At 37.0% G+C, this 27,803-nt stretch overlaps 1 protein-coding gene across 2 annotated transcripts; it reads right to left on the bottom strand.

Annotated features, from left to right (window-relative positions):
* Positions 1–1,051: 1,051 nt before the first annotated feature.
* ppp2r2ab (protein phosphatase 2, regulatory subunit B, alpha b) lies at positions 1,052–26,712 on the bottom strand. 2 transcript variants are annotated; one of them, XM_082158423.1, is made up of 11 exons: positions 26,471–26,712; positions 25,180–25,322; positions 23,442–23,519; positions 15,445–15,542; positions 15,197–15,362; positions 13,969–14,081; positions 12,696–12,873; positions 12,409–12,573; positions 12,098–12,267; positions 10,375–10,466; positions 1,052–2,279 (listed from the first exon to the last, which is right to left on the bottom strand). In XM_082158423.1, the coding sequence occupies exons 2-11, from the start codon at positions 25,184–25,186 to the stop codon at positions 2,000–2,002; spliced, it is 1,347 nt and encodes a 448-aa protein (XP_082014549.1). In that variant the 5' UTR covers positions 25,187–25,322; positions 26,471–26,712; the 3' UTR covers positions 1,052–1,999. The 2 variants fall into 2 exon arrangements, with proteins under 2 accessions (XP_082014549.1, XP_082014550.1); XM_082158424.1 differs by having other exon boundaries at positions 26,573–26,702.
* Between the last annotated feature and the right edge of the window lie 1,091 nt (positions 26,713–27,803).

Below are 27,803 nucleotides of genomic sequence, written 5' to 3'. Positions count from 1 at the left end.
AGATACTAATACTTGTACTATAGCCTATGTAGTCGGTTCTACTCGACCCGCTCCGAGCAGGATTCAAACCCGGGATCTCCGGCGTAGGAGGTTGGCGCACTAACAAGGACCCTTAAGACCGCAGCCGCTAGAGTCAGCCTTGAGGCCAGGGGAGTGAGGTTTACACGCACAGGTCTTACTAGCTTACGTCCGTTACACTCACCCCCTAAACCTCACTCCCATCCGGTTCATGGCAGTGATGGCATCAAATGTACACAGTCTTACTTGACCCGCTTCAAACTGGATTCAAACCAGGGTCTCTGGCATGGGAGGCTGGCATGCTAACAAGGACTCTAAAGGCCGCAGTCGCTAGCGCATATGAGGTGGTTTACACACACAGCTCTTACTGGCCTACGTCTGTTACACTCACCCCCCTAAACCTAACTCCCATCTGGGTCACGGTACCCAATGTAACTGGTTCTACTCAACCCGCTTTCGAGCAGAATTCGAACCAGGGTCTCTGGCGTGGGAGGCGGGCATGAACAGGAATGCTAAAGGCTGCAGTCGCTAGCACATCTCTTGAGACCAGGTGAGTGAGGTTTACACACAGCTCTTACTGGCCTACGTCTGTTACATATACTTGTATTAAATAAAATGTAAATAGTAGTAAGTAAAATACAAGCTACTAAACTAGTAAAACTGAAATTGTTAACAGCAACAATTGGAACTAGTCACAAGGAATAAATGATATAATAGTTTTCCGTAAATCTGACATGTGGATGAAAGGTCTCATTTTGGGGGCATATTTCTGCCTTCACTATGCCGTTTCCTTTTTTTTTAATCACGTATTTAAAAACATCCGATCAATGTTGTTGACTCAATCTTAATCATCTGAGAGGATATTTGCCTCCAAAATGCATCGAGCAATCATCACACATGCACATTTTCAAATGTAGAACCTCCCTATTGTTCTCAATAGCATTTCATATTCTATATTGGTTTGATGACACTCAAATACTTCAGTTTTGCACTAAACAAGCTTTGCATGTTTCAAAGAAGGACACGACTCTAGTTTAATTGTTTGTTCCGTTTATAAATACCATTTCATTATCATAATCTCTATAATCTTTCTCAACGTGTAACTCGAGAAAGAGAGAGTGTAGACAGAAACCGGGCATGAGTCACAAAGGAAAATAAACCCTGTAAGGCTGAATGAGTGGGCAGTCCAACTGGAGTGTATGTGCTTGAACAAGTGTAGATGTAAGACTACTACAGCAAACACGGCAATGCCGTCTGTGCCACAGAAAAGAACAGGTAAAGCTCTTTGGGCCAATGTAATGAGGTGGGTATGAATGCATGGATTTCTGAAAAGAAACAGGACCAAAACCATTCGTAGCTGTATGGAGTGTAACGGGACATTATGAAATGTAAAAAGTAGTAAACTAAAAAAAAAAAAACTAAAAAAAAATCAAAAAAATCAGAAAAACGTATTCTTGAAACAGAATTAAAACAAACTAAACAACTTGGCAGTTTCTCTTAGAAGATTAAAAAACGGTTACAATGGCACGAACAACATATCAAGGATTAAAGGACACAGGGACACATCTACATGAGTTCAAATTAGTTTTTATACAGACACCTTGAATAAACCAAAACCAAAAAAAAAAAACCTATGGTTGAAATCTGTCAGATTGCCACCCATTTTGTCCCTGGGCTCGGACTTGTGGGTAAGGGTAAAAGGGATGGAGGGTACAGACACAGGTTGGCACATCATCAGAGCAAGGCGCGTGTCATGGTGCCACAGAGGCCAAAGCCAGGTTGCGCTCTTCTCCAGACCAGTCTGAACCAGTTAAAGTATTGGTAGCCGCAAGTTGGCTCGACTAGTTCATCCTGTCCTGGAGTAGGCCAAGGTTGGTAATGTGATGATGGTGGTTGTCACAGAAATGATTTTTGCTAGTTCATCTTTTTTGTTTCCACATAGAGAGAGGTTCGGAGGTTTTCTTTCCCCATGACGACAGTATTAGTTCACTTTTTCCTGGAAGATGTAGAGGTTGTTGGTGGTTGCCACGGCGATGATATTTTCCTGCGGGTGCCAGGCGGTGTGTAGGATCTTCTTGTTGAAGTCCAGGCTGTCCACGCTGATCTCGTCCTTCTTCCGCTTGCCGCCCGCACAAACCCTGCGCGGCTTCAGGACCTGCCGGGGCTTGCAGCTCTCACGCGAAGCCTCCAAGGTGACGTCCCGCCGCTGGGAACGATCCAACATTCGGAAGAAGTTGTTGTAGGATCCAGTCATCACCACACTAAGACAAAAGAAGACAACAAGAAAGACAATGCTGTTAATAAACCCGATTCGGCAAGTTACAGGGAGAGTTCACCCAAACCTGAGGGTGAGTAAATGACAGAATTTGTGTCGTTCCAAACCCATAAGAATTGTTAATTCGGAGGTTTCTGTCCCTCCATTGAAAGTCCAGATCACCAAAAATTAAAAGTAAGGCGTAGTAACATTATGTAAGCTTGTTTCCACCATTTACTTTTTTTTTCTCAGAATTGCAAGTTTATATCTCACAATTTTAAGAAAAAAATTCTGAATTGTGAGATAAAAAGTCACAACTACTTTTTAAAATGATTCAGTGGAAACAAGCAACAAATCTATCTGAATTGAACTGTTTAAACCAAATCTTGCAAAGTGATTTGATCGCTTTATATGAGATTATATAAAAAATTGATTTGATTTAGGCTTTTATTTACAAATAAACAATGATCGACACCTACATAAACATGCACATAAGAACTAGTAAGGTTTGTTTCAGCTTCTGTGTGATTCAGTTTACTTACGTGTGTTTACATCTGAATAAATAGAAACTAAAATCACAAAGCGATCAAATCACTTTAAAAGACATTGATTAAACCACTTGACTCATATGGATTTGTTTTTCGATGCATTTATGACCTTTTTTGTAAATTTTGAGTTTTGGTCACCTGAACTTTCAAATGGAGGGACAGAAACTTCTCAGGTTTCATTAAAAATATCTTAATTTGTGTTTCGAAGATGAACCAAAGTCATAAAGGTTTGGAACAACATGAGGGTGAGTAAATGACCCATTTTTTCATGAACTCTCTCTTTAAAGGTCTAGGTTGGAAATAATTTCAAGACTGTAGGTTCTAGGTATGGGACGGGATGCTTGATGGGAACCCTTTTCCAATGACGCAATTCGCGTTCCTGTCCGAAACCCAGTGTAGTGCCGAATTCTGTGACCCTAATAGCACTGACGTGTCTTCATGACATGCTAACCCAATCTTCCACTGACCTTGACCACCGTTGTTCGGTCTGTCTAAGAGTGATTAGAGGTTCCCCTGAGATAAGAGCCAGTCTGGGCCCCAACGGAGTCTCATGCAAGATCAGTGGTTGGACTAAATGTTGACTGCTACCTTACTGACCTTCTTGGGTCCATGTTTTAAATCTCAAGAAAGTATTTTAAATAGGAAATTAGGCTTATTACAGTTGAACATACAATAAGTCACAATTCATCTTGTAACTACATACTGCTGTTTAATGCTTGTTTCTACATTTTACCTTGCTGTATTCGCTCTGAACAAGCTTATAGTACTTTCCTAATCTCCATGATATGCATAGTTTACTAACTAAAAATACATTACTATATTTTACTGTAGTTACAGTTTAATCAAGCTCTAATACTTTTTAGTTAGCTACACGATACATTTCTTAGAAAAAAAAAGTTGTTATTCACACTACCATTAAAATTGTATGTTTTTGAGAGAAAAGTTGTGCTGCTCAACTCTTTCTCCGCCAGCGTTTTTTTTTTTTTTTTTGCCACTGCCAGCATTTTTTTTTTTACCATTGTCACAAAAATGATGGCCCCCAGAATATCCGAACAGGCAACTAACTAACTAACTAACTAACTAACTAACTAAATAAATAAATAAATATAGCCTATATATACACACACACTGAACAAAATGATAAAAGCAACACTTTTGTTTTTGCCCCCATTTTTCATGAGCTGAACTCAAAGGTCGAAGACTTTTTCTATGCACACAAAAGGCCTATTTCTCTCAAATGTTGTTCACAAATCTGTCTAAATCTGTGTTAGTGAGCACTTCTCCTTTGCCGAGATAATCCATCCACCTCACAGGTGTGGCATATCCAGTGGTGGAAAGAGTACAAAAAAAAATGTGTACTTAAGTAAAAGTATTGCTAATTAAGTAATAATTTACTTGAGTACAAGTAGAATTACTGAAAAATAATGACTCAAGTAAGAGTAAATAAGTAGTTTGCTTAAAAACTACTCAAGTAACTACGTTTCAAAGTACTTTAGTATTATTTTTCAATTTTTACCCAAAATGGGGAGATGATAGTGATATGGAGCGCTAAACACTCACATGTCATCTTTTTCATTCATACTGGAAGCCCAGTACTTATTCATACCTCGTGCAGAAAGTACACAAGTGAGATTCATAGAAGTATTAAACTTATGACATTTCAGGAAATGCCTTATATGGATATAATAACATGCAAATAGAGACGTTTTGACTGATGAAACACATGATAGCGATAATATCTGAGTTTATCAAGGTATCTCAGGTATTTTCATAAGAATGATGCATGTCTTCAAAGGGATAGTTCATCCAAAAGTGAAAATTAGCCCATGATTTCCTCACCCTCAAGTCATTCTAGGTGTATATGACATTCTTCTTTCAGACAAATACAATCGGAGTTATATTAAAAAATGTCCTGGCTCTATATCCATCCATGACAAAGGTGCTCCACTTTTACTCCAGGGGGTTAATAAAGGCCTTCAAAAGTGAAGCCATGCGTTTGTGTAAGGAAAATACCCATACTTAAAACTTTATAAACTATAAGCTAAACTACTAGCTTCCGCCAGATGGCCGTACGCATCGATTTACGTTGAAGAGTAACCGCTGACCCAACGCACAATGTAATGACAAAGTGGAAGCTCCAAGGTAAGAGCAAAACAAAACTCTGGTTGCGAATTAGCAGTTTTTAAGAGAAATGTCGGAGGATTTCTATATAATAGAAGAGGAGCTTCAGTTTGTTGCACAGCCCTATTTGTATAAACCGCGAGAGGTGTCTAAGCTTACGATACTCCTACATCCTAAGTCATACATGTTACGGGTTAGTCTTGTGGCGCAAGTCCATTTGCGTAGTATGCGTACGGTCGCCTGGCGGAAGCTAGTTATTTTAGATTATAAAGTTATAAATATGGGTATTTTTCTTACAAAAACCCATGGCTTCGCTTCTGAAGGCCTTTATTAACCCAATGGAGCCGTGTGGAGTATTTTATTTATTTTTTTATCATGAATGGATGCACTTTTTGGGGTTTTATAATTTATGGGTTAAAAATCCCATTATAAAGCTTGGACGAGCCAGGACATTTTTTAATATAACTCCGATTGTATTCGTCTGAAAGAAGAATGTCATACACCAAGGAGGACTTGAGGGTGAGTAAATCATGGGCTAATTTTTATATTTGGGTGAACTAACCCTTTAATGCAATGCTAGTCAACATAGCCTGTATGATATAATTTAATAAAATAATATATTCTCACTCAGTGTTAAGCAACATGAAACCACAGAAGTAATTTCAAACACGACTGACATGTATTGTGATTTGAGCAAAACATGATATTAAACTCAAAATTGTAGTGTTTGACGGTATGCTAAGCAAACACACTAGCTTTCCCTGTTGTCAAGAGCAATTGTTTTATTACTAATTTTGAAAAGTAAGTTCAGGTAAGATAATTTGAATTTTTTCATTTGAATCATTTCATAATTGAAAGCAAAGAAGGTTAAGTGAGAGGTCTGATAAAAAAAGAGAGATATGTACAACAGTATGAATAAAAAAAGTGGCAGTAAAAAAAAAAGTTTAAGACACTTACATTATTCTTGCTCCGTCCATGTTATGAGCCAAGTTTTTTTGTTTACTTCAACTCCTCAGTGCTCTGGTATTATCAATGGGATTACCCATTTCAGGAGTTGCCATAATTAATTTAAAATCAGAATATTATAACACTTACATTCACTAAAATATTGAAACGTTAGCGATACTGATTCAAAACACGAGCGCCATAAGGCAATGTCAAAGCACGGTTTGAACGCCCCGCCCCCCAGCCGAACTGGAAGTTTTGATTAGTTTTGCGCCCGAGTCAGACCTGTCTGTTATTGGCTGAAGCGCTTCAGGGGCCGGTTGCATAAACCTCTAAGACTAGTCTTACAAGTTAGACATCAATTTATTTTCTTTAAGACGGTTCATAGCTTTTTTAAATCAGTTACATAAAAACGTAGATAAGCCTACTTTGATACCGAAAACTAAGACTGACTGCCCCTGACTAACTGCTAGTTGGTCATAATAAAACTTAAGACACTGTCTTAACATTATGGCTATGTTTATGCAACCGGCCGCAGATCTGTATGTTATTGGCTGAAGCGCAGGGCTCCACCGCAGTAGTGTCTGTCAAACGTCAGCTCGCCCGGTTGCTCCGTTGGCACCTTTGTCAAAGTACTTTGTACTTTTGGTGAAAAATAAATGTATTGAAGTTGAATACTTTATTTTTATTCTATTCAAGTAAAAGTAAAAGTACCACAATTTAATTATACAAAATAAGAAAAATCTACTCAAGTACTGTAACGAAAGTATTTGTAATTAGTTACTTTCCACCTCTGGGCATATCAAGATGCTGATTAGACAGCATGACTATGCTGGCCACAATAAAAGGCCACTCGCACAATGCCACAAATGTTGCATGTTTTGAGTGAGTGTGCAACTGGCATGCTGACTGCAGGAATGTCCACCAGAGCTGTTGCCCGTAAATTGGATGTTCATTTCTCTACCATAAGCCGTCTCCAAAGGCGTTTCAGAGAATTTGGCAGTACATCCAACCGGCCTCACAACCGCAGACCATGTGTAACCACACCAGCCCAGGACCTCCACATCCAGCATCTTCACCTCCAAGATCGTCTGAGACCAGCCACCCGGACAGCTGCTGCAACAATCGGTTTGCATAGCCAAAGAATTTCTGCACAAACTGTCAGAAACAGTCTCAGGGAAGCTAATCTGCATGCTCGTCATTCTCATCTGGGTCTCGACCTGACTGCAGTTCATGTGAAGGAGATGGGTTGCACTGCATGAGGCAAATGGTGGTCACACCAGATACTGACTGGTTCTCGGAGAAGTGCTCAGCAAAGGAGAAGTGCTCACTAACACAGATTTAGACAGATTTGTGAACAATATTTGAGAGAAATAGGCCTTTTGTGTACATAGAAAAAGTCTTCGATCTTTGAGTTCAGCTCATGAAAAATGGGGGCAAAAACAAAAGTGTTGTTTATAATTTTGTTCAGTATATATTTATTAGGGCTGTCAACATTTAACGCAATTAAGGAGACACTACAGGTTAATAGGGTAAAAATTTTAACTAGCAGATATCACCATGAAACTTTCCCAGTTGATTACCTACAGTAAGGTGAGAAAAAAATGTATTACAAGTTTTCTGTAATTTAATGTTTAAATATGCAAATTAGGCAATATCTAATTAAATAAGCACTAATTTGCATATATTTAAAAAAACAAAATCTGAGTATTGGATAAAGCCAGGTTTTTTCATTGGGTTCACATATTAGATGGGAAAAGAATTACAGAGGGATTTATGGATATCTACTTTAGTTATCCTGTAAATCAGATAATACTGTCAATAGCCTTAAAAAAATGATTTTCGCCATTTTTTTGGAATAAAATGTTATATAAATCAGGCTAGGAATAATATAATTACAAATCCCTCTGTAAATGTCTTCATAATATAACTAGGTACAAGACTGGAAAGTTTGGTGTATATAGGTGCTACTGAAGTGGAGATTTCAGACTTGGAGTATGAGAGAAAAGTCATTTTGAGAAAACGGGCTTTAAAGATTTAGCATCAGCCAATGAGATTGCACATTCAGCCCTTTTACTTTCACGATTGGTTGCTGATAAAAAGGAAATGACCATATTTGGATCCGACAGCATTGTACAGGAGAGAGAGAGCTTCCTAACAGTGCTTGTGATGCCAGGCTGCCGGCAGTGATCGCGGAGCAGCATGTTGATTAAGAACGCCAACTTTTGTTGAATTTATAAGAAATCTACAGACGCAAACAGACAAAGTGTAATAAAATAAAGACTGATAAAGAAAGAAAAAAAAAAAAAATGTGTATTTCGGACTTTTTTTTTACCACAAGTCTGAAAGGAGACATGTTATTGAAGACAAATATCCCAAAATCTCAAAATTGACCAGTAAAAAAAAACTACAATGTTTTTGCCTGCCGTGTCTCGCCTTAAAGCAGCATCCGTTTATTTATATAAATATAATTCTGTTAAAAATAAAACATATACTAATATAAATCTATAAAAACGTATGTTTTTAAGTGTGATTAATCACAGAAAAAGTGTGATTAATCGAGTTTCTTTTTTTTAAATTGATTGACCACTAATAAATAATAATATTAGTAATATATTATTAGTATAATATTAGTAATAATAAAAAATAAAAATAAAATAATAATAAAAAAAAAAAAAAAATATATATATATATATATATTATATATATATATATATATATATAAGGGCTGTCAATCGCTACAATTTTTTAATTGCGATTAATCGCATGATTGTCATGAGTTAACTCGCGATTAATCGCATTTAATCGCACTTTTATTTGTTCTAAATGTACCTTAAATTAATACTTTTCAAGTTTGTAATACTCTAATCAACGTGGGCATGGATAAATATAGATTCTTTATGCAAATGTATGTTTATTATTGAAACCATAGTCAATATAGAGCATAAGGACGAGACATGTTTCAAAGGTCATAGATGTTTTTCAAAGAACTTGTTCATGTCTATTAGACACATGTAGAAAGAACAAAAAAATGCCAGGTTACCAAAGAATTCTCTTTCTTTGCACTGAGCAATTTACTAACACAAACATGTTTAGATTTTTGCATGACAGGGCAGCTCTTCTGAAAATGCTAAATGTACATTTATTATTTATTATTACATTGTAGTTTGTCTCTCTCTGTGCCCATTTTGATGAAGCTAAATTCTCAATAAAACTGTTTTCATTGGTATATTTTACTGTTTCTGTTGTCAAACAACGGAATGAATTTGAAATGGTGACTGAAACGCGACCTATTAAGACATAACCAGCTCTCCCTTCCAAGACGTTAAGTTAATCTGCACAACAATTCTGATAATCGAGCCGTCGTCTGGTGAAATCAAATTCACATAAGATAAAGACAATATCTGTGCTCTGATTTCGGCTACACTTGTAAAATTAGTGAAGCAACATAATATCTGTGCTTAACTGAATTAAAGCGCTGCTCCTGCGCGCGAGACGCAGAGAGAGAGAGCGAGCGAGCGAGCGAGAGCGAGAGGAGCCCGCGCGTGCTGAGAGAGCAGTACCGGCGATACCGGTAGATTCTCAGAAACTAAATAAGGTTTGGGCGCTTTGTTGAAGGGAAAAAAAAATCGCTAAAGGGGTCTGCAATGTCGCTAAGTTGGCAACACTGTGTATCTCCATTTCTCCAACTAGAGGTTGGGCCACGGGTCAAACAGAAAATATGCGCTGCGTTAATTGCGCGTTAAAAAAAATAGTGCCGTTAATATGATTTTGCGTTAACGCGTTAACTTTGACAGCCCTAATATATATATATATATATATATATATATATATCATGTTTACACAGAAAGCCATGAAAATTCTGTGAATGGCGGGGAAAGAGTTAATATTTTTAAGGAAACCGTGATACGATTTATTCCAGGATTCTTTGATGAATAGAAAGTTCAAAAGATCAAAAGAGCAGTATTTATTTAAAACTAAAATACTTGGTAACATTGACAGTAAAGACAGTTATACTTTATCATTTTAATGCATCCTTGCTGAATAAAAGTATTAAATTAAATTGAGCAGTAGTTATTACTGAAGCAATTCAAGGGAGCAATACTTGAATCTGAAAAAAAAAGACAGTTTAATTATAACTTCATCCTACTGGAACTCAATGTGACCAGGGTTTGAAATTAACTTTTTCAACCACCAGCCAATTTGGCTACTACATTTTTTAGTTACCGGCCATTCAGAACTTCTACTAGCAATTTATTTATTTTTTTTTGCGTTTTAGGTGGACAGATCAATATAGTACAAAGAACATGTAGGATGTTGGAAAACAGCAATGTCTTTTCTATTAACCAAATGCTTTTTAATCTACGCTCTTGCTTCAATGCAAGTGCACCGTTATTTGTTTATTTGTTGCGTAGTGACTGGTGTTTACATTTCAGGATACTCTACCATTATGAAAATGATATAATGCAGGCTTGTGAAGGGTCTAACCTGTCATTTCCGTTCCAGCAGCATTCGAATTTGTCAAAGATGCAGTCGTTCTCATAGAGAGAGCACAACTTACTCCTGAGGTACTCGTGAACCTATGGCAGAAAAAAATAAAATAAAAAAGAGTGAAAAGCAGGTCATGAACTCTGACATAGCAATGAAAGTTATTACTGGAGATCAGAGGTAATAAATAAACCTGACGCTCAAGTACAGTAAAATTACTCTGTCATCTACAATGACCTCATCTAAGCCATGAATGTTAATCAAATATCTGGGTGTGTTAAGACACTCCCAAATGATTGGGGCAAAAGTGCAGACTTTGTCAACCTTAAAAGGAATAGTTCACAGAAAAACATGTAAATTCTGTCATCATTTACTCACCCTCAAGTTGTTTCAACCCTGTATGAATTTCTTTCTTCTGCTGAACACAAGGGAAGATATTTTGAAGAATGTCAGTAACCAAACAGTTAATGGACCCCATTGACTTCCATAGTAGGAAAAAAAATACTATAGGAGTCAAAGGGGTCCATCAACTGTTTGGTAACTGACATTCTTCAAAATATCTTCCCTTGTGTTCAGCAGAAGAAAGAAATTCATACAGGGTTGAAACAACTTGAGGGTGAGTAAATGATGACAATTTTCATTTTTAAGTGAACTTTTCCTTTAATCCTAAAATTTTAAATAGTGAAGAAAGCGCCCCCTAATGTTGACCAAAATAGTATTTGCAAGTATTTTCATGCACACACTGGAATGTTCTTTCTGATGGAATGTGACATTACAGTGCAATTGCCAACAACTATTTTTTCTTGCCATTACAATATGCTCAACATTGCTGACAAATTATTTTAAAATTGAACCAAGTAAGATTTAAGATTATTTAAATATACACGACATTCTAATAAGCTGATTTGGCGTTCAAGAAAACTCTTAGTCAAAGTTGAAAATATTTTTTTTTAAAAACATTTATTGTATATTAATGTACAATACTAATATTATTGACAAAACGGATCTTATTTCAGGTTTCTTTGATGAATAGATATTATATGGTTTGGTTAAAACAGCGAATAAAACAGACGAGACAGAGTTCCACTAATGTATGTTTCTGTCGATGGATCTGCATGCATTTCACATGAAATAGGCCTGTCACCATATCAGATTTTTCACTTTGCGGTTATCATGGCAAAAGATATTCACGATAACATTAAATATATAACGGTAAATAAATAATGCTATCAGTCAAATACAAATATTAAAGAAAATATATTTTATAGTATTATATACAGGTATTAAGTCACAAATAAACCATATGCTATTGCAATGGTGTGTTAATCCTCTACATTTAATCAGTCAAAACTATCTGCATTTTATTCAGATCTCTAGAAGTTATTCATGAGTCTCACTTGTGGAGTTTCTGCACGAGGGCGCCCTCTGGCGTACAGTATGAATGAAACAAATTACATGCGAATTTAGCGCTCCATAATATTTTAGAAAAAAGAAAAAAAAATTACTGCTCTCTAAAGATATTTGAAGTAAACATACAATAATCCATACGTTTTTAATAATACATAATACAGGACTAGCAAAATATTGGCAATTTACTCTCTGTACAGTGGTCAAATCCACAAGATAATGGTGCAGTGTTAATTTCGTAAACAAAATCTATGATGAAAAATGTACGTTGACAAGCCTTTTTTCCATGATTAAAGCACTATTTATGAACTCTCACCTGGTATGTCTCAACGGGTCGACTCTCCATGTTTAGATCCCAGATTTTGACAGACAGGTAGTCTCGGGTCATCATGTAGCGGCCGTTGTGACTGAACTTCACATCTGAGATGGAGGAGATGATTTCAGAGAAGAAAGAGCGGTTGCTGGGGTCTTCAGGCTCCTCAAACACTAGACAAAGTAGAGGAGAAAACGATTGTAGCACAATCACATTTATACTACTAATGCATGACATCACAGAATATACCATTTAGAAAACACTATAGCGTTTCACTGGATTGTCATATGACGTAGTCGGCTCTTATAACTCACATTTAGAGTGCTTGTCACAAAGTGCTGATGCACGCATGTCACAGAGGCGGATGGTGCCTTTGCTGCTGCTGTAGACAAACGTGTTACATTGGTGAGGGTGGAACTCTGCGGCTGTGATCACCTCCGTCAGCTCCTCCATATTGGCTGGTTTTATGTCCACAATGTCTGACGCAGAGTTAAAGCCACATAACAGCTCAACCGACACAAATTTCATTTTCAGACATTTCAACGTGACATTCAAAACCCAAATCAATGCTTTTAACCAAAGAAATCACTTTCTAGGATACTAAAGCTGCGGTCTGTGATCTCTAAGTGCCACAGGTTGATGCGCAGGTCGTCTGCTGACAGATAGGTCTCATTGTCGCTGTTGACCGAGATGGAGTTGATGTGGTAGGTGTGGGCGTTGGCAAAGACCCTCCGGGGGCTGGCCTCCACCATGAGATCCATAGGCCTGAATACTGGAACCTGCACAAAGAGCTTAAACGTTTATTTGCCATTTCAGTAAAGTTTTAAACCACAAGTGTTTTATGAATTTATAACTGTCATGGAGTGACATAAGATATATACAATTGTGGTCAGAATTGTTGGCACCCCTGGTAAATATGATCAAAGATGGCTTTAAAAATAAATCTGCATTGTTTATCCTTTTGATCTTTCATTCAAAACATTCACAAAACTGTGGGGGTGGGGGGGATATGCTCTAAAAATCTTTCCAAGTTTCATTTCTATAGTACTATCCATTGAGAAGATATACTGAAATGTGAGGGGTGTACTCCCTTTCGTGAGATACTATCTATCTATCTATCTATCTATCTATCTATCTATCTATCTATCTATCTATCTATAAAATACAAATTTACAGTACCATTCAAAAGTATGTTTGTAAAACAAACAAAAAGTAAAACTTTTATTCAGTAAGGATGCATTAAATTGATCAAAAGTGACAGTTAAGACATTTATAATGTTACAAAAGATTTCCATTTCAAATAACCTTCTGTTTATCAAAAAAATCCTGAAAAGAACGATCACGGTTTCCACAAAAACATTGAGCAGCACAACTGGTTTCAACATTGATAAGAAATGTTTCTTGAGCAGCAAATCAACATATTAGAAGGATTTCTGAAAGATCATGTGATGTAATTAATGTTTTATTTACCTGTTGTGCAGCATTTTGTTTGCCATTTGATTACATTTTAAAAGATAAAATACATTAATGTATTATTGTCTCCATTTAATTACCACCTTTTTTGATAATACATTTCTATTAAGTCATGAATCCTTAAAAAGATAAATAAATCAAATTCATGGTGCCCTATTGTTGCAAAAAAAAAAAATGAAAAAAAAAAATGAAACGGATTTCATAAGCCCCATTTTACTGCAGTGTTGATTAAATAAATGCAGCCATGGTGAGCAGAAGACAAATATTACCAACCCCAAACTTCTGAATGGTAGTGTAAATAAATAAAATCTGCAAACCTAAGAATAATGGAAATGATCAGATTTGGGCAGTTTTTTTGTCGATATAGTGTTCTTGAGTGTAGACAAGCGTGCGTGACTCACCCGTAGAGCTGTGATGGTAGCAGCATCTCTGTAGCGCCCATCCTCCTCTTTAAGATTGTATCCCTCCGGTCTCTTATCACGTTCACTGATCTTCCACAACTTTATAGTTTTATCTGCAGTCAAAGGTACAGAATAACGTCACCTCCTGATGTTCCAGATGACTCTTACAACTCATGCTAAACTAACTATGTGAACTGGGGGGAAAAAACAAGCCAATTTTCATATATAAAAAGAGGTAGTTTGACTGGCATAACGAATCAAGTTGACAGTTCACCAAATTTTTAAAACATCTGGTCATTTTTCCCACGTCTAATATGAACTCTATCCCATAAATATCTTTCTCCAGTATGTGGGTGAACAGAAGATCGGCATTCGATCCATTCAAGAGAGTTTTAAATACACACTGGTTGCATAACACAGCAGAGAGTTCATATTTTTAGACAACATGGAGACGCTTCAGTGAGTCAGAGAAAAATCTGGAGAATTTGCAGAGCTTAAATCAACTCACAGAAGTAATCCAATGCATCTCCAGTGAAATATATAGAGGATTCTGTATTGGCTGTATTATAAGTATCATTAAATAATCATAAATCAGTCTGTATAAAGTGCTGAACTTTTAAACCCATATGACCTATTCAAGTACACCCAGAGATTAAATGATCGTTTAGCATCTTAATTTAACTGTGATTAATAATGAACTGCCGTATGAATAAATGATGTGTTAGTTAGTTACTTGATATTAAGCGTAATGTAAAACCATATATGAAAGATAATGTTAATACAAAAAAGAATATGTAGTTGCCCTGACAATATTTTTTTGTATATATATATATATATATAGTATCTATACTTCATAAAAAATAAATAAATAAATGATTAAATAATTAAATGCTAGATTAAATAAAAATATCTTAATCTAATGAATGCTTTTGTGAGCCACAATAATGTACGGCAGCTATTTTCAGCAAATACTGAAATGCAATACATTTTTAATAATTTTTAATAATTTAACATGCACTGACAACCCTAATAATGAAAAATAAATGTATTTATTTTAAAGAAAATGTTATAGATTTTTTTAATCGTTTTCATTTTATTACCGGTATTATAAATTACATAATCAGGCATTTTTAAATCACATAAATCCCTAGCATTTCTATCTTGAACTCCTAGGGCTCAGGGTTAACGTTAACAACAAACCTATAAAATGCCCCAATGCTCTACTAACCATTTGTGGACAACAAAAATTGTGCAGCGTTCTTTTGTGGTAGCCAGCGGATCTTGTTAATCTTTTCCTCGATTTCCAAGCTCTTCAGGTAGTCAAATTCAGGCTCGTGGCTCTGAAATGTGCTGTAAACATTGTATTCACTACGGCACTGTGGCTGACTCTTGTTCTGGAAAAAGAAATATAAATTTTTGTGAGAAAGACATGTGGGAATGAAAGCAGATTTAATGTGGGATCGGTTGATCCTTTACCTCGGTCTCTTGCTGGAAGATGACAACTCGACCGCCTTTGTCCCCTGTGGCTAGCAGCTCCCCTGAGTGGTTGAACTCCACAGTAGAGATGATGTCGGCTATATAAGGGGATGTGCATACGACATTTGTTAGATTTCCTCCACCCTCGTCCCCCCAAAGATACAGACATCTGATCCATCTTAACAGTATGCTACAAATTTCACGATTCGATTTCAATTCACAAGCTTGCTATTAGTGTTGGGCGATTCCACAGTTTCTGTCCACAAGGGGTGTAATGAACAATATAGTTGTTGTCATTTTCTTATTTTTAGTTCACTATTTTGTTAAAGATAGATGTAAGAAATAATAAAGTTACTTTTATCCCACTAAGCCTTGGAATTATTGTGTAATGAGACTATTTTATTTCCGTCCCCAGCAATTGCGGATGTCATGGTGGGACATTCAGTGCATCTGGATTTTTCTTAAGTCATTTCTTTCATTTCCTTTAATAAAATCCTGAATTTTGGCGCATAACATTTATTTTGGTGTGTCTTCTACAAAATACTAGTACTAACACTGAAAGTATAATTCCCTTAATCCACCACGATGCAATGGAAACATTTACTAACGTTCGTTACACTTTCTGTCCAAGCAGTTACGAACGTTAAACTATGATTCTAAAGGAAGCAGATATATAATTTTTCCATGTAATTCTATAAGTAGCAAAACGATAAAAACATCTTGTGTGGGTTAAATTCTCATATGCGTTGCTACATGATAAATTGTTAATAAATCGGGATAAACGTGGACGGGATGAACGTGGTAAACTTTGATTAAGTAAACATTAAATAGGATCATTGTGGTGAGAAACGATAAAAGAGTGTGCGAGTCGGATGATTGCGAGTGGTTTCGGACCGAAAGCGTCGTGTTCATCGTGAAAGAGCATGCATGAATGGTGGTTTTACATTTTGACAGATTCTGCACATCTCGTTCGTAAATTAGACGGAAATTTTCAGTCTGTCCAACTTCGAGCGTTGTTTTCTGCGTGTTTTTGACTCATCCTCTACTGCCTTCCATTTACTTCTGCTGTAAATGAATTGTCCTTTAGTTAACAAATATTCAGGATTACTTTGCATAAAGAGTTATTGGTGCTCTATTCAGCAGAATTACTCATTTTATCTGTCCACGTTACAAATGTTATTTCATTCACGATGTATGATCTTTAAATTTGATAGTATGATAACAGGTTATTTTAATGTGTTATGAACTTGTTCTATTCTCTGCCAGTTTTCATGAAATGGTATTATTTTGTGTTACAGAGGCAATCTTGCAGGATTGTTTAATTTTTTTTCCGTCCACGTTACGCACGTTATAACTTTGCACACTTGTATGAGTTCCTTTGTCTTCTACATTTGGCAAATACATTTGAAAAATATACCTGTGGTATTTTTTTGTAATTTTGCTGGCTTTCAGTTTATGAACATACCAGACTCATTTACATTTACATTTACATTTATTCATTTAGCTGACGCTTATATCCGAAGCGACTTACAATTGCTATATATGTCAGAGGTCGCACGCCTCTGGAGCAACTAGGGGTTAAGTGTCTTGCTCAGGGACACATTGGTGTCTCACAGTGGATTCGAACCCGGGTCTCTCACACCAAAGGCATGTGTCTTATCCATTGCGCCACCACCACCCCTATGACTCAAAAATGCACCTTTAAGTTTATAGAACAGATAATATTAGATGGCCACCCCGCCTGCATGGAAGTCCTATTACCAGTTTTGTGAACCATACACAACGCATGACTCATAACTATACCAAATTAGGAACAAAGCAAAACATGAACTGGGATTCAACCAGAATTTTATTAAGATGAATTAGATAAAGTACACTTTCTGCTTGAACTTACACAGTTTTTCTGTCCATGTTATATACGTTAAATATTACATCAACTCAACTTTGATCAAAGTTAACTAGTTTACCATTGCCAGATTTATCCTGCCTTTCACACAGCTGTACCCCAGGTTTTCTCAGGATGTTAACCTGAGGACAATGGCTTTCTCCATGAAGATTGATTTTGCAGGCTGTTTTGTCCTTGCAGTTAGGCCTAAACTGTGGAATCGCCCTGTTGTCAAAAAGTACAGACTTCGGTACCAAGTCGATACTGAAATTAAAAAAATGTGACGCTTTGAGCAGAATGGTAAACACCTCTGACACCTCAGAGATATCGCTCCTATAGCGCCTCCTGCTGGCACCTCTTTATAAACAGCATCATTTTGTGGGGCCTTGCAAACCTGTATTAAAGGGCACCTAAAATGCAAAATTCACTTTTATATGGTGTTTGAACATAAATGTGTGTTGGCAGTGTGTGTACACAACCACCCTATAATGATCATTATAATGCACTCCACCCAGTGCTTTTTTAAATCCCCATAAATCATTAACACTGTCTCAGAACAAGCCGTTCTCAGATTAGGGGCAATGTGACGTACTTTTGACAAGCCCCTCCCACGACTGTTGACTGACACTGCAGTTTTAGCGTAGACCCGCGCTGAGTGAGCTAAACACAGTCCAACATTGTTTCGACGCCAGAGCAGCTGTGGACAAGAATGTCTCCTAAGCGATTGAAGTGTTTTGTTGTTGGATGTAAGAATGAACATAGCCATCTTCATTTACTCTCGTTGTTACTCGAGGATGGATCAGTACAACTGTTGATGATCCAGCTTACAGTCTCCGGAGCGATAGGCCTAACGTTAATGATCACGGCAGAAATGAAAATGAGAGCGCGCACTTTATTACAGTTCATCTGAGTCGTTTTATGGATATAAAGATTACCAGTTTATTAAGCACCCACTGAAAAGGTGTGTATATATTTGTTTACTGTTAGTTGTAACGAGTGTTTTGTGTAATTCACTGTGAAAGTTGATAATGAAAGGGAGAGAGAGAGAGAGAGAGAGAGAGAGAGAGAGAGAGAGAGAGAGAGAGAGTTTATGGATAAGACTTTAATGTGCACTCCTTATACCTCCATACAGCATACATTCTCTGACTCTGCAGGCATTATTGTCCGACTCCGGGTCGAAATGAACACCACTACTGAGAGTTTGTGTTTTGATATTTTAAGATGAGATTGCCCTGTCTCTGAAGAACAAGCTTGTGAGGCTACACGCTCTGTGCCGGCAGCAGCAGCTCATTTGCATTTAAAGGGATACACACTAAAACAGTGCGTTTTTCTCAGCCCCAAAAAGTGACAATTTAAACATGACGTAAAAAAATGTATTTTGAGCTAAAACTTCACGAACACACTCTGGGTACATCAGAGACTTATTTTACATCTTGTGAAAAGGTGCATAATAGGTGCCCTTTAATACTAGTGTGGAATTGTTCTACAATATTCACTCATGACAGTACAATAGGGTATTCTGAGTCAATCTACTGCAGTATTTCCTCTCTCAATCAGTAGAAAATGTGGTTAACACTCAGTCATGCTTGGAAAATAAATAAATACCATCATATACCGTAGGGGTGGGCGGTATGACCAAAATTCTGTTTCACGGTATGACTCATTTTATTTCACGGTAACAATATATTTAACGATATAGTTATTTATATCTGTAGTTATTCTCGAAAAACCGACAAAAAGGGCTTTGTATAATAAATAAACCCAAATATTTTAGAAATGAAAAATACTTCACTTTGTTTGAATTTTCTTTTTCTTTTATTTGGTAAATTATTTATTTGGTAAACTTTTTAATAGCTAAATATAGTAAACAAAACACTCATCAACTTTTAGATGAACTGCCCCCAACTGATTGATATTAAATACAACTCATAGGTGCAATTCAACTTTAAATAAAGTGTTGTCGGAATAATTTTTCAATCTCATGTTATTGCTTTACTTCATCAATCAGTTTATAATATCTGAATATTTTATATTGAACTATTCTATTCATAATAAATTAGTTACTTCCTTTTAATTTGGTAGGATATTAGATATTAGTTATTTTAAATGTTTTCCCAGTACATTTTTGCCATTTTGTAGCCCTGCTTTTAAAGGGCTTGTTTTGTTCTTTTTGTGATATCTGGCAACCCGTCACCTGGAGCTTTAATCAAGAGAGGTTCAGAAGTGTCAAGTTCGTCAAGTTCATAAGTGACTAGGAGAACAGCAGTATTAAAACCGAACAGCAGCTACTGTTAGTGTTGACTAAGTAGTGTGAATTATACACACCTTGTAACTGCGTCCTTATTTTACATAGCTCGGTGAACACCAACACACCGCGCTCCCTCTCAGTGCGTGTGCACGCGCGCGTCTTTTGCATCAGTAAAATGCGATCGGTTAATTTGAGTGACAAGTTGTAAATCACGCATTGAATCAAAGCAAGATTTTATCAGCTGGTTCAGTGGCCAATTGTTTGGAGTTAGAAATATATAACTCGCGCTGCATATTTAGTAATTTTGCTCAGATACAGGATTATACATTCGCTTTAACAAGCAGGTTGTTCATTACCACGGCAACCGCTCGCATGTCATGCTGAATGCGAGTTTCGTGTTTAAAAAGTAACTATACATAAGAGACAGAAAGATGCAGATAACTAAACATTATGTGAGGTTATTTCTATTCGTTACGATATTGATATTATGAACTGTTGTTGTCAAGTAAGCTTCATGCTTTCTCCGTTGCGCTCGTGCACTCCTCTAAACCTACGGGTGCTGCACTGCTCTAGTTGACTGCTGAGCCTTTTCCCCCGAAAATATCTCGTTAACAACAACCCTTTAGAAAACGTAATTCCCTTGTGGATCCTCTTGATCTGCTTTCTCGATGTTTCTTTGACAAATCTCAGTGTCTCAGTCTCACGCACGCTGCATGTGAGTTAACCACGCCAACTTATTTACATGTCGCGGTATCACGGAATGAAAAAATCTGTTACAGTTGACATTTTCTACCGCGGTAACGATATATACCGTAATACCGCCCAGCCCTAATATACCGCGAAACCAGTATAATATTGAAAAATACCGTGATAAATTTTTGGTCATACCGCCCAGCACTAATATACATTAATGATGCTCTCCACTGAGCGCTTACAGAGAAACACACAGGGTGCATTTGAAACGGTGTTAATTTCGTTAACGGAAACTATGACAAAAAATGTTCGTTGACGACCTTTTTTCCCCTGACTAAGACAAGACGATGAGAAACTAGACTAAAACTATGAAAGACAAAATGACTCAAATGTGACTAAGACCAATAAGTATTTTCGTCTGAAGATGAAGACGGCTGCCGAAATTAACACTGATTTGAAAGCAGGCGTCTATCAGCGGAACAGTGTGAACACTTCCGTGTGCTCTCAAACACTCCCGTGCGCTGATCATTGTAGCCAATCACAGACATATCCGATGACCACGTGAACACAATGGCCAATCAGAGGTGTTAAAGATTCCGCACAACAAAGCTCAAAGAGTCATTTTTTATTTATTTCAGTACTGACTTGGTACCGAAGTCGGTAGATTTTGAACTATTGCATTTAATTTGATTCAAAATCAATTACTTTGGATATTGACTATATCAGGTACAGATTCCATTTCACTCTCAAGAAGAAAAAAAACTTAAATAATGCTGGGAACCCTGTCGATTGGTACATTACTATTAGGGCTGCCCTCGACTAAAGATTTTTCTAGTCGACTAGTAGTCCAAGCGATTAGTCAACTAATCACGCGTTTATATTAATAAGCCATAAATCATAAAAATGAGCCTTTAATTGCCCATATATAAATAGCCTACTCAGCGCTTAAACACACGCATAAAGCTTGCCACAGCGCAGCTGCAAAAGTAATCATAAGTGTGTCGTGAAAAAACAGAAGACGTTTAAACATTTTAATAATTTAAAATTTAATTTTAAAAGTCGACATTTGAATTAAGAATCAATTCAGAAATCGGTATTTTCAACAAAGCCCAACTTCACAGCCACTGGTCTTCTGCCAAACAAAAACCTACAGGAGTCATAATAACTTAATGAGCGGTTTGCTTCAAACATAATTAGCATCAGAGGTAAGAGAGTCACTGACTGACTAAATGAAATGATTCTGATGAGAAAACGGCACAGTGACACGCAAATCTGTAACCTAGATTCCTGCCACACACTTTTGAGACTGCTGCATCAGTCATGGATGGGCTGTAGACTGACTCATACCAATTTAACCCTTTTTAAACCAGTAGAGCAGAAGAACGCTGGAGAAAATAATAAAGTAAGGGTCCTTTGTGTAAGTCGGACCCCCCTCCCCCTTTAGTGCGTGCAAAACTCAAAAGAAAGTCACTGAATCAGGCCGGAAGACATTTTGATAAGATGACATCCCATTGGAAACTAGCACAAGAGCCTGTAACAATGTGTGCTGGAGACTTCAGGCAAAGATCTGCTGGGACTTTAGGTTTGCACAAGAACCTTCTGATTATCCATATGGCATCATGACATTACAAGTCTACAGCTATGGATGAGAGGCAGTAAGGCTGTGTGATATATTGAATATCTATGATATATCCTATACTTCGTGAGATAATTAACCAACATCATGAAAAATATGATGTTGTTGAGTCATGAAGTTTACTGAAAATAGACTAGTGTCAGTAGACTAGTTTCTCGTCTAGACGGAATCTGCAGACTTTTTCTGCAATGAATTTGAGGAAAGATATTTTCAATACATTTAAACATGGAAAAAAACATGTTAAGTGGAGCTGAAAGTACTACATTATTACTGTCAGTGAAAAGCATGATCAAATGATTCAAAATAGTTATGAGGCGGCTTATGAGTATCAGAAGTGGTATATATTGTGGTGACTGTATACAATTTTAGAGATTTTGCTATATTGTGTAGGCCTATATATCGCGGTATGCAAATATATATTTGTTGCACAACACTATTGACACTTTAGAGCAGTGGTTCTTTTCGCAGTGAATTGCATCCTATTTTTAGTTTACAAATTTGATTGTTCAATAAATGCAATGCTAGACAAAACAAATCTACAAAATCACTGTAAAACCATCACCCTTAATAGAATTCAAGATTCACAATCAGCTTTAGCATAAACATGGATCGTTGTAACTTAGTAAACAAGATCCAGACCTATGTAAATGAGACATAAGAACCTTTCACAGTGAAGCTAATATAGGCACAACCGGAAAGTGCAAACTGTAGTTTTTTAAGCAGCTTACACAAAAATGCACTGCACTGCGGAGAACTTAACATGCATCCAAGCTTAATGTCTGAAATTAGCAGACTGGCTGCTAGAGACACAATGGGCGGCAGGACTCTTGGAGAGCGAGCTCTGAAGAATTACAGGTCAAACAATCTACCACACACAGTCTCTCACTTGACATCCTGCTGTTAAGAGGAAGCTAGTCCGATATGCAAGCTGTTCCCTTCACCATTGTCTAGCACTGTTAATAAGCATAACAACTGTCTCAATTTGTGTATATGTGCACTGTTCATTTTGTAGAGTTCACACTGACAATTCCTACTAGAAGAAGTGCACATTAAATACCTGGATGATGCACTAAGCGAAAAAAGTTGTACTCAAAGCAGCAGTTTTCCTTGCATAGCGGAACGGTAAGGTTTCCAAATTCCAAACAATTCCATTGTTTTAGCTGTGGTATCGAAATTGGAATAGAGGATTGTGAATTTTCACTGGTATCTAACATTTTGGTGTCATAAAGTTCTGCTTTTACTGCCGTTTCATGGCCGGTGAAAAATATTTATGGCCAGTACATTTTCATTGGCAGGTGTGGCAAAAAAAGTTAGTATTAGGCCCGATACATATATTTAGGAATTATGTCAGATTTCGAAAAAAATTGGGTCATGGCCTAATGACCATGGGAAAATGGGTCCCATGGACAAACCAGTTGAGAACCACTAGTGTAGAACACATAATTTGGGACACAGTTATTGTCAATTATCGGCATAAAGTCTTGTCCATGACTCCCCCGCTTAGACAGGAAGATACTATTCAGACAGGTACTCACCTTCGGCTACGTCATCATCGATCGCCCCTTTCACTTGTGAAAAGCACCACTGCACATCGTTTCCCCCGCCTCCGGCTCCTGAAATCAGAAAAGCGGGTTAAAGCAATTTAAGGAACCTATAAGGAACATTTATATTGGATTTGATATTTAAAAAATCCTTCCATAGCACAAAACAAGAAAAATAACAGTAATACTACAATGACGACGGCACTACACAGTAGTCAGCGTGAAAATGAGGCAGAGAGCTCTCGTCTGAGTAACCAAATTTACCCTTTCTTCTTCACCCAAAATGTTAGGAAACAATACTATAATAGGATCTACTCTCACAATAATTCATATAAATTTTAAATGATAGCTTGCATCATTTTTTAATGAGGGGGAGAAACGAACTGAGGCAAATCCCGAGTGGCTGTTTGAGGCAGAGCGAAACTGGTTGGGTTTGTTCACAGGGCAAGTGGCTACAGGAGACCGAATGACAGGATCAACAAACGCCCTAAGTATTTGGGTAATAGTACTTCACTACCATACTTCAGTATTTTTGAGTAAATTCTGTTAAAACCAAATACTTGTATGCGCGTGTGTGTGGGTGGGTGTATGTATAGTGTGTGTATATATATATATATATATATATATATGTGTGTGTGTGTGTGTTCCTGTTTTTCTATCCCGGTGGGGACTTCAACCTGAATGCACACAGACTAATGGGGACTCGTGTCACAGAGTGGGACCAAAATTGAGGTCCCCATGGGTGCACAAGCTTATAAATCATACAGAATGATTTTTTTTTGTAAATGTAAAAATGCAGAAAGTGTTCTGTGATGGGTAGGTTTAGGGGTAGGATTAGTGTACGGAGATAGAATATACAGTTTGTACAGTATAAAAACCATTAAGTCTATGGAGAGTCCCCACAAAGATAGTGAACCAGACGTGTGTGTGTATAAATCCTTAAAATATGAAAACATAAATTAAATTATAAAAAAAATCTATTACAATTCTAAAACCTGAATCCGCCCACCCCTTTAGCGTCACGAGCTCACGACTAATCTTTAAGATTTATGTCTTTTGAATAAGACTAATGCACTAAAATGCTAGACACAGGAAAACATTTAGGTTCGTCATTCGTGCGGATCTCGGTGAGTTTAACGGTTTAAAGTCAGTGAGGGAAGCGCGCGACGGTTTGACTCCACATGACTCTGCAGATGCCGGTTAAACTTCGCTAGTTTAATGGAGGTGACGATTTAAAGAGGCCGAGATGTCGAGCAGATTTATACATCAGGCCAGGTGATACATACATACATATATACAGAAGAAGAAGAAGCAGGACATGTTACCCAAAGCCGATTCATTTGTATAACCGACATATTAAAAATCACGTAGCCTGACCGCGCATCCCCGCTAACAATTGATTGAGTGGGTTAGCCAGACAGATTCCCACGCAAATGCAGCTCATCAGTGAAACACCAAGCACGATCACAGAGAAGCCTCAGTACTGCTGAACACAAGTCCAAACGCTCGTTACATTATGAGTAAAACCGACTGAAATATGTTTTGTCGATTTGCTGGCTAACTGGAGGGAAACGAGGCAGCTAAATGGCTAGGCTACTGTCAGTGAATCAGATATTCCGATGATGGATTCCGTACAACCGCTGCGCTCACTCTAACAGATAGAAGAAATGGCTATAATCACATTGGTTTCATGCAATCTCTGCTTGAGCAGCTCATAAACTTGTCAAGTTACCTGCCATGGCGAGAGTGGCGATGTCGGACCCTAGTCTTGATAAGCAGTGTGAAGGCAGCGACCAGGGCAAGATTTCCAAGAGAGCCACCGGAAATGCAGTTTTTCAAAATAAGAGTGCTTGGACTTCTGAAAAATGTAGCAATCTAAAAAGGGAACAAAAAGAAAATCAAATTACTAGATTTAGTGATAAAAGTGAATGAATATCTGATTGGAGATTTACTGCATTCTCAAAGTTATTAATGCAAGTCAGGGGTTTTTAAACTGCAGTCCAGGACAGTATTATTTTCTGTGTTACAGTTTTCCTTTTTACAAGGAAAACAAACTGACAGCAAAGTCCTCCTGTACTGTATGCAAGGAACCTATTCCATGAGTTATTATGCAAATCTTGGAATACCAAGAGTCACCTGTTTTTCCATTACAGTTTTTCAAGAGGCACTTCTGGTCTTGTCTGCCTACATGGATTCATAAATTACATATTTGCACAATGCAATGTTTCTGGAAATCTGTAATGTCTACTGTAACAATGTATTCATGCGTATTATTTATTTTATTATTTTCTTCATCCATTGGGGCTGATACATTCTTCATTGAACCTATCAATCTGTACATTATTTTTCAATCAACTCATTTAACAGTAAATTATACTGAAATATTGAATACTGAAGGGAAGGTAAATGATGCCAAAGAGCTTTATATAGCAGGCATCTCTGCCACCGTGCAGTGGAGCAATGCCCATTTTATTCTGTCTAAAGATGCTTAGGCTACATGATGTGCCAACATTGAATGTTCTTTTTGATTTTCATTAAAGAAAACACACACACACACACACATTAAAAAGATACAAGAACTTCCATAATTTGATTCACTGTATAAAATTGCATTAACATTTTTGAAAAAAAAAACTAAATTAAATTCATATATGAATCTGCCTTAAATTGATAAATTATTTACAAATCTATTAATATATCACTGAGATCATGATGCTGAAGTGAACGTAAAATATACCAAATAACTTCATTTCAGAGTGCAGTTTATTTAGATTATTAGTGATTATTTGATGTGCCATATAAAATAAATATCATTACACCATTTTGAAAATAAAATATTTACAATGTAATTATATATATATATATATATATATATATAACAAAAAGCTTTAATTCACATTATTCCATTTTATCACAATGTTTATATATATATTAAACTTTAATAAAAGTTCAGATTATTCTAGTTGTATTTTGAAGGAAAATCACGCTTCAGGGCCCGCTATTTCGTCACTTCCGGCTCTTACCTTCGCTTGCTGCTGCTAATTTTTGGTCTCAGAACTATCCAGATAACTTTGCCGGGTTTATTTTATTGCAAGCAGTTCGTCTGGGAATGGATGAAGACGAACCTCGGAAAGAAGCTTTTCTCGGTAGTCCTTTAGTTCACTCTTAAATCTTAAGCTTTCTCTGGCTTTCTTCCTGCAACCCACCCTCCTCCTCAGCTCTATCCTCCTCCTGCTCCTGCACTTCTCTCAACATTCAAAATGGCGCAACCCCGCCCTGTCGTGACGTCATCCGCACTGGCCATTCATTGCTGGATGCTGTGGGATGATGATGCGACTACTACGGTGATCTTGCCTGGCTCACTGGCTGTGTGGGCGGCTGTGGATATGAAATTGTACTCCAAAAATAGGGAAGTAAGCGAACACAAACATTCAACCACAACCAGTATGGAAATCATAGACACGTAAATGGTCTTAAAGTGGTTTTAAAACATATTATTTCTTTTTTCATATTTCTTTAAACATTTACTTATATATGTTCTACTGTATGCTGCTCTGATATGTTTGATTATTTCTAAATGTAAGGTCTTTAGTGTCTCTTCTGTGCTGTAAGATCAAGTGGGTGCATTTTCCATAAGAACTGATTATGTGATGGTAGTACCGTTGTATCAAAATATGTCTGCTTCCATCTCTGCAGACATGACATAATGCAAGATCTTTTTTTAAGGTCTTAAAGGTGTCAAAGCAACACCCCGCAACTATTTTCATTTATCTGACATTGACCAGTCACTAGCTAGTGCACCAGGGCTGGACTGGGACAAAAAAAATCAGCCCCGGACTTCATCCAGACCGGCCCACTACACACACACACACACACACACACACACACACACACACACACACACACACACACACACACACACACACACACACACACACACACACACACACACAAACACAAACACACACACACACACACACACACACACACACACACACACACACACTACATGTCTATACATGCATTAATCTGCATGTAAAATGACTGATTAGAATTTATTTACTATCAAAACTAAGAAAAACGATTAAAGTAATAAACAAGAAATGCAAATGATTTTATCAGGCTTTATTGTAAATAACTTAAGGTCTTAATTTATGTGCTGCTTATTATTCTAATAAAAAATATTAATGCTTAAGGTACACAATTTCTGCTGTAACTATATTTCATGAGGTGCAACATCACTGCCAGGGCCTACAGAAGAAGCTTAGTAAACCGTTCACTTTTCTCTGCAACTTTGTCAATGATCACATCAGAGTCAAGAGAGAAAAGGATGTCCCTCTCCGTTGCCATCAACAT

The sequence above is a fragment of the Leuciscus leuciscus genome, assembly GCF_965113295.1.
Source record: "Leuciscus leuciscus genome assembly, chromosome: 24".
NCBI lineage: Eukaryota > Metazoa > Chordata > Actinopteri > Cypriniformes > Leuciscidae > Leuciscus > Leuciscus leuciscus.
This window is presented reverse-complemented; position numbering and strand designations above follow the sequence as displayed.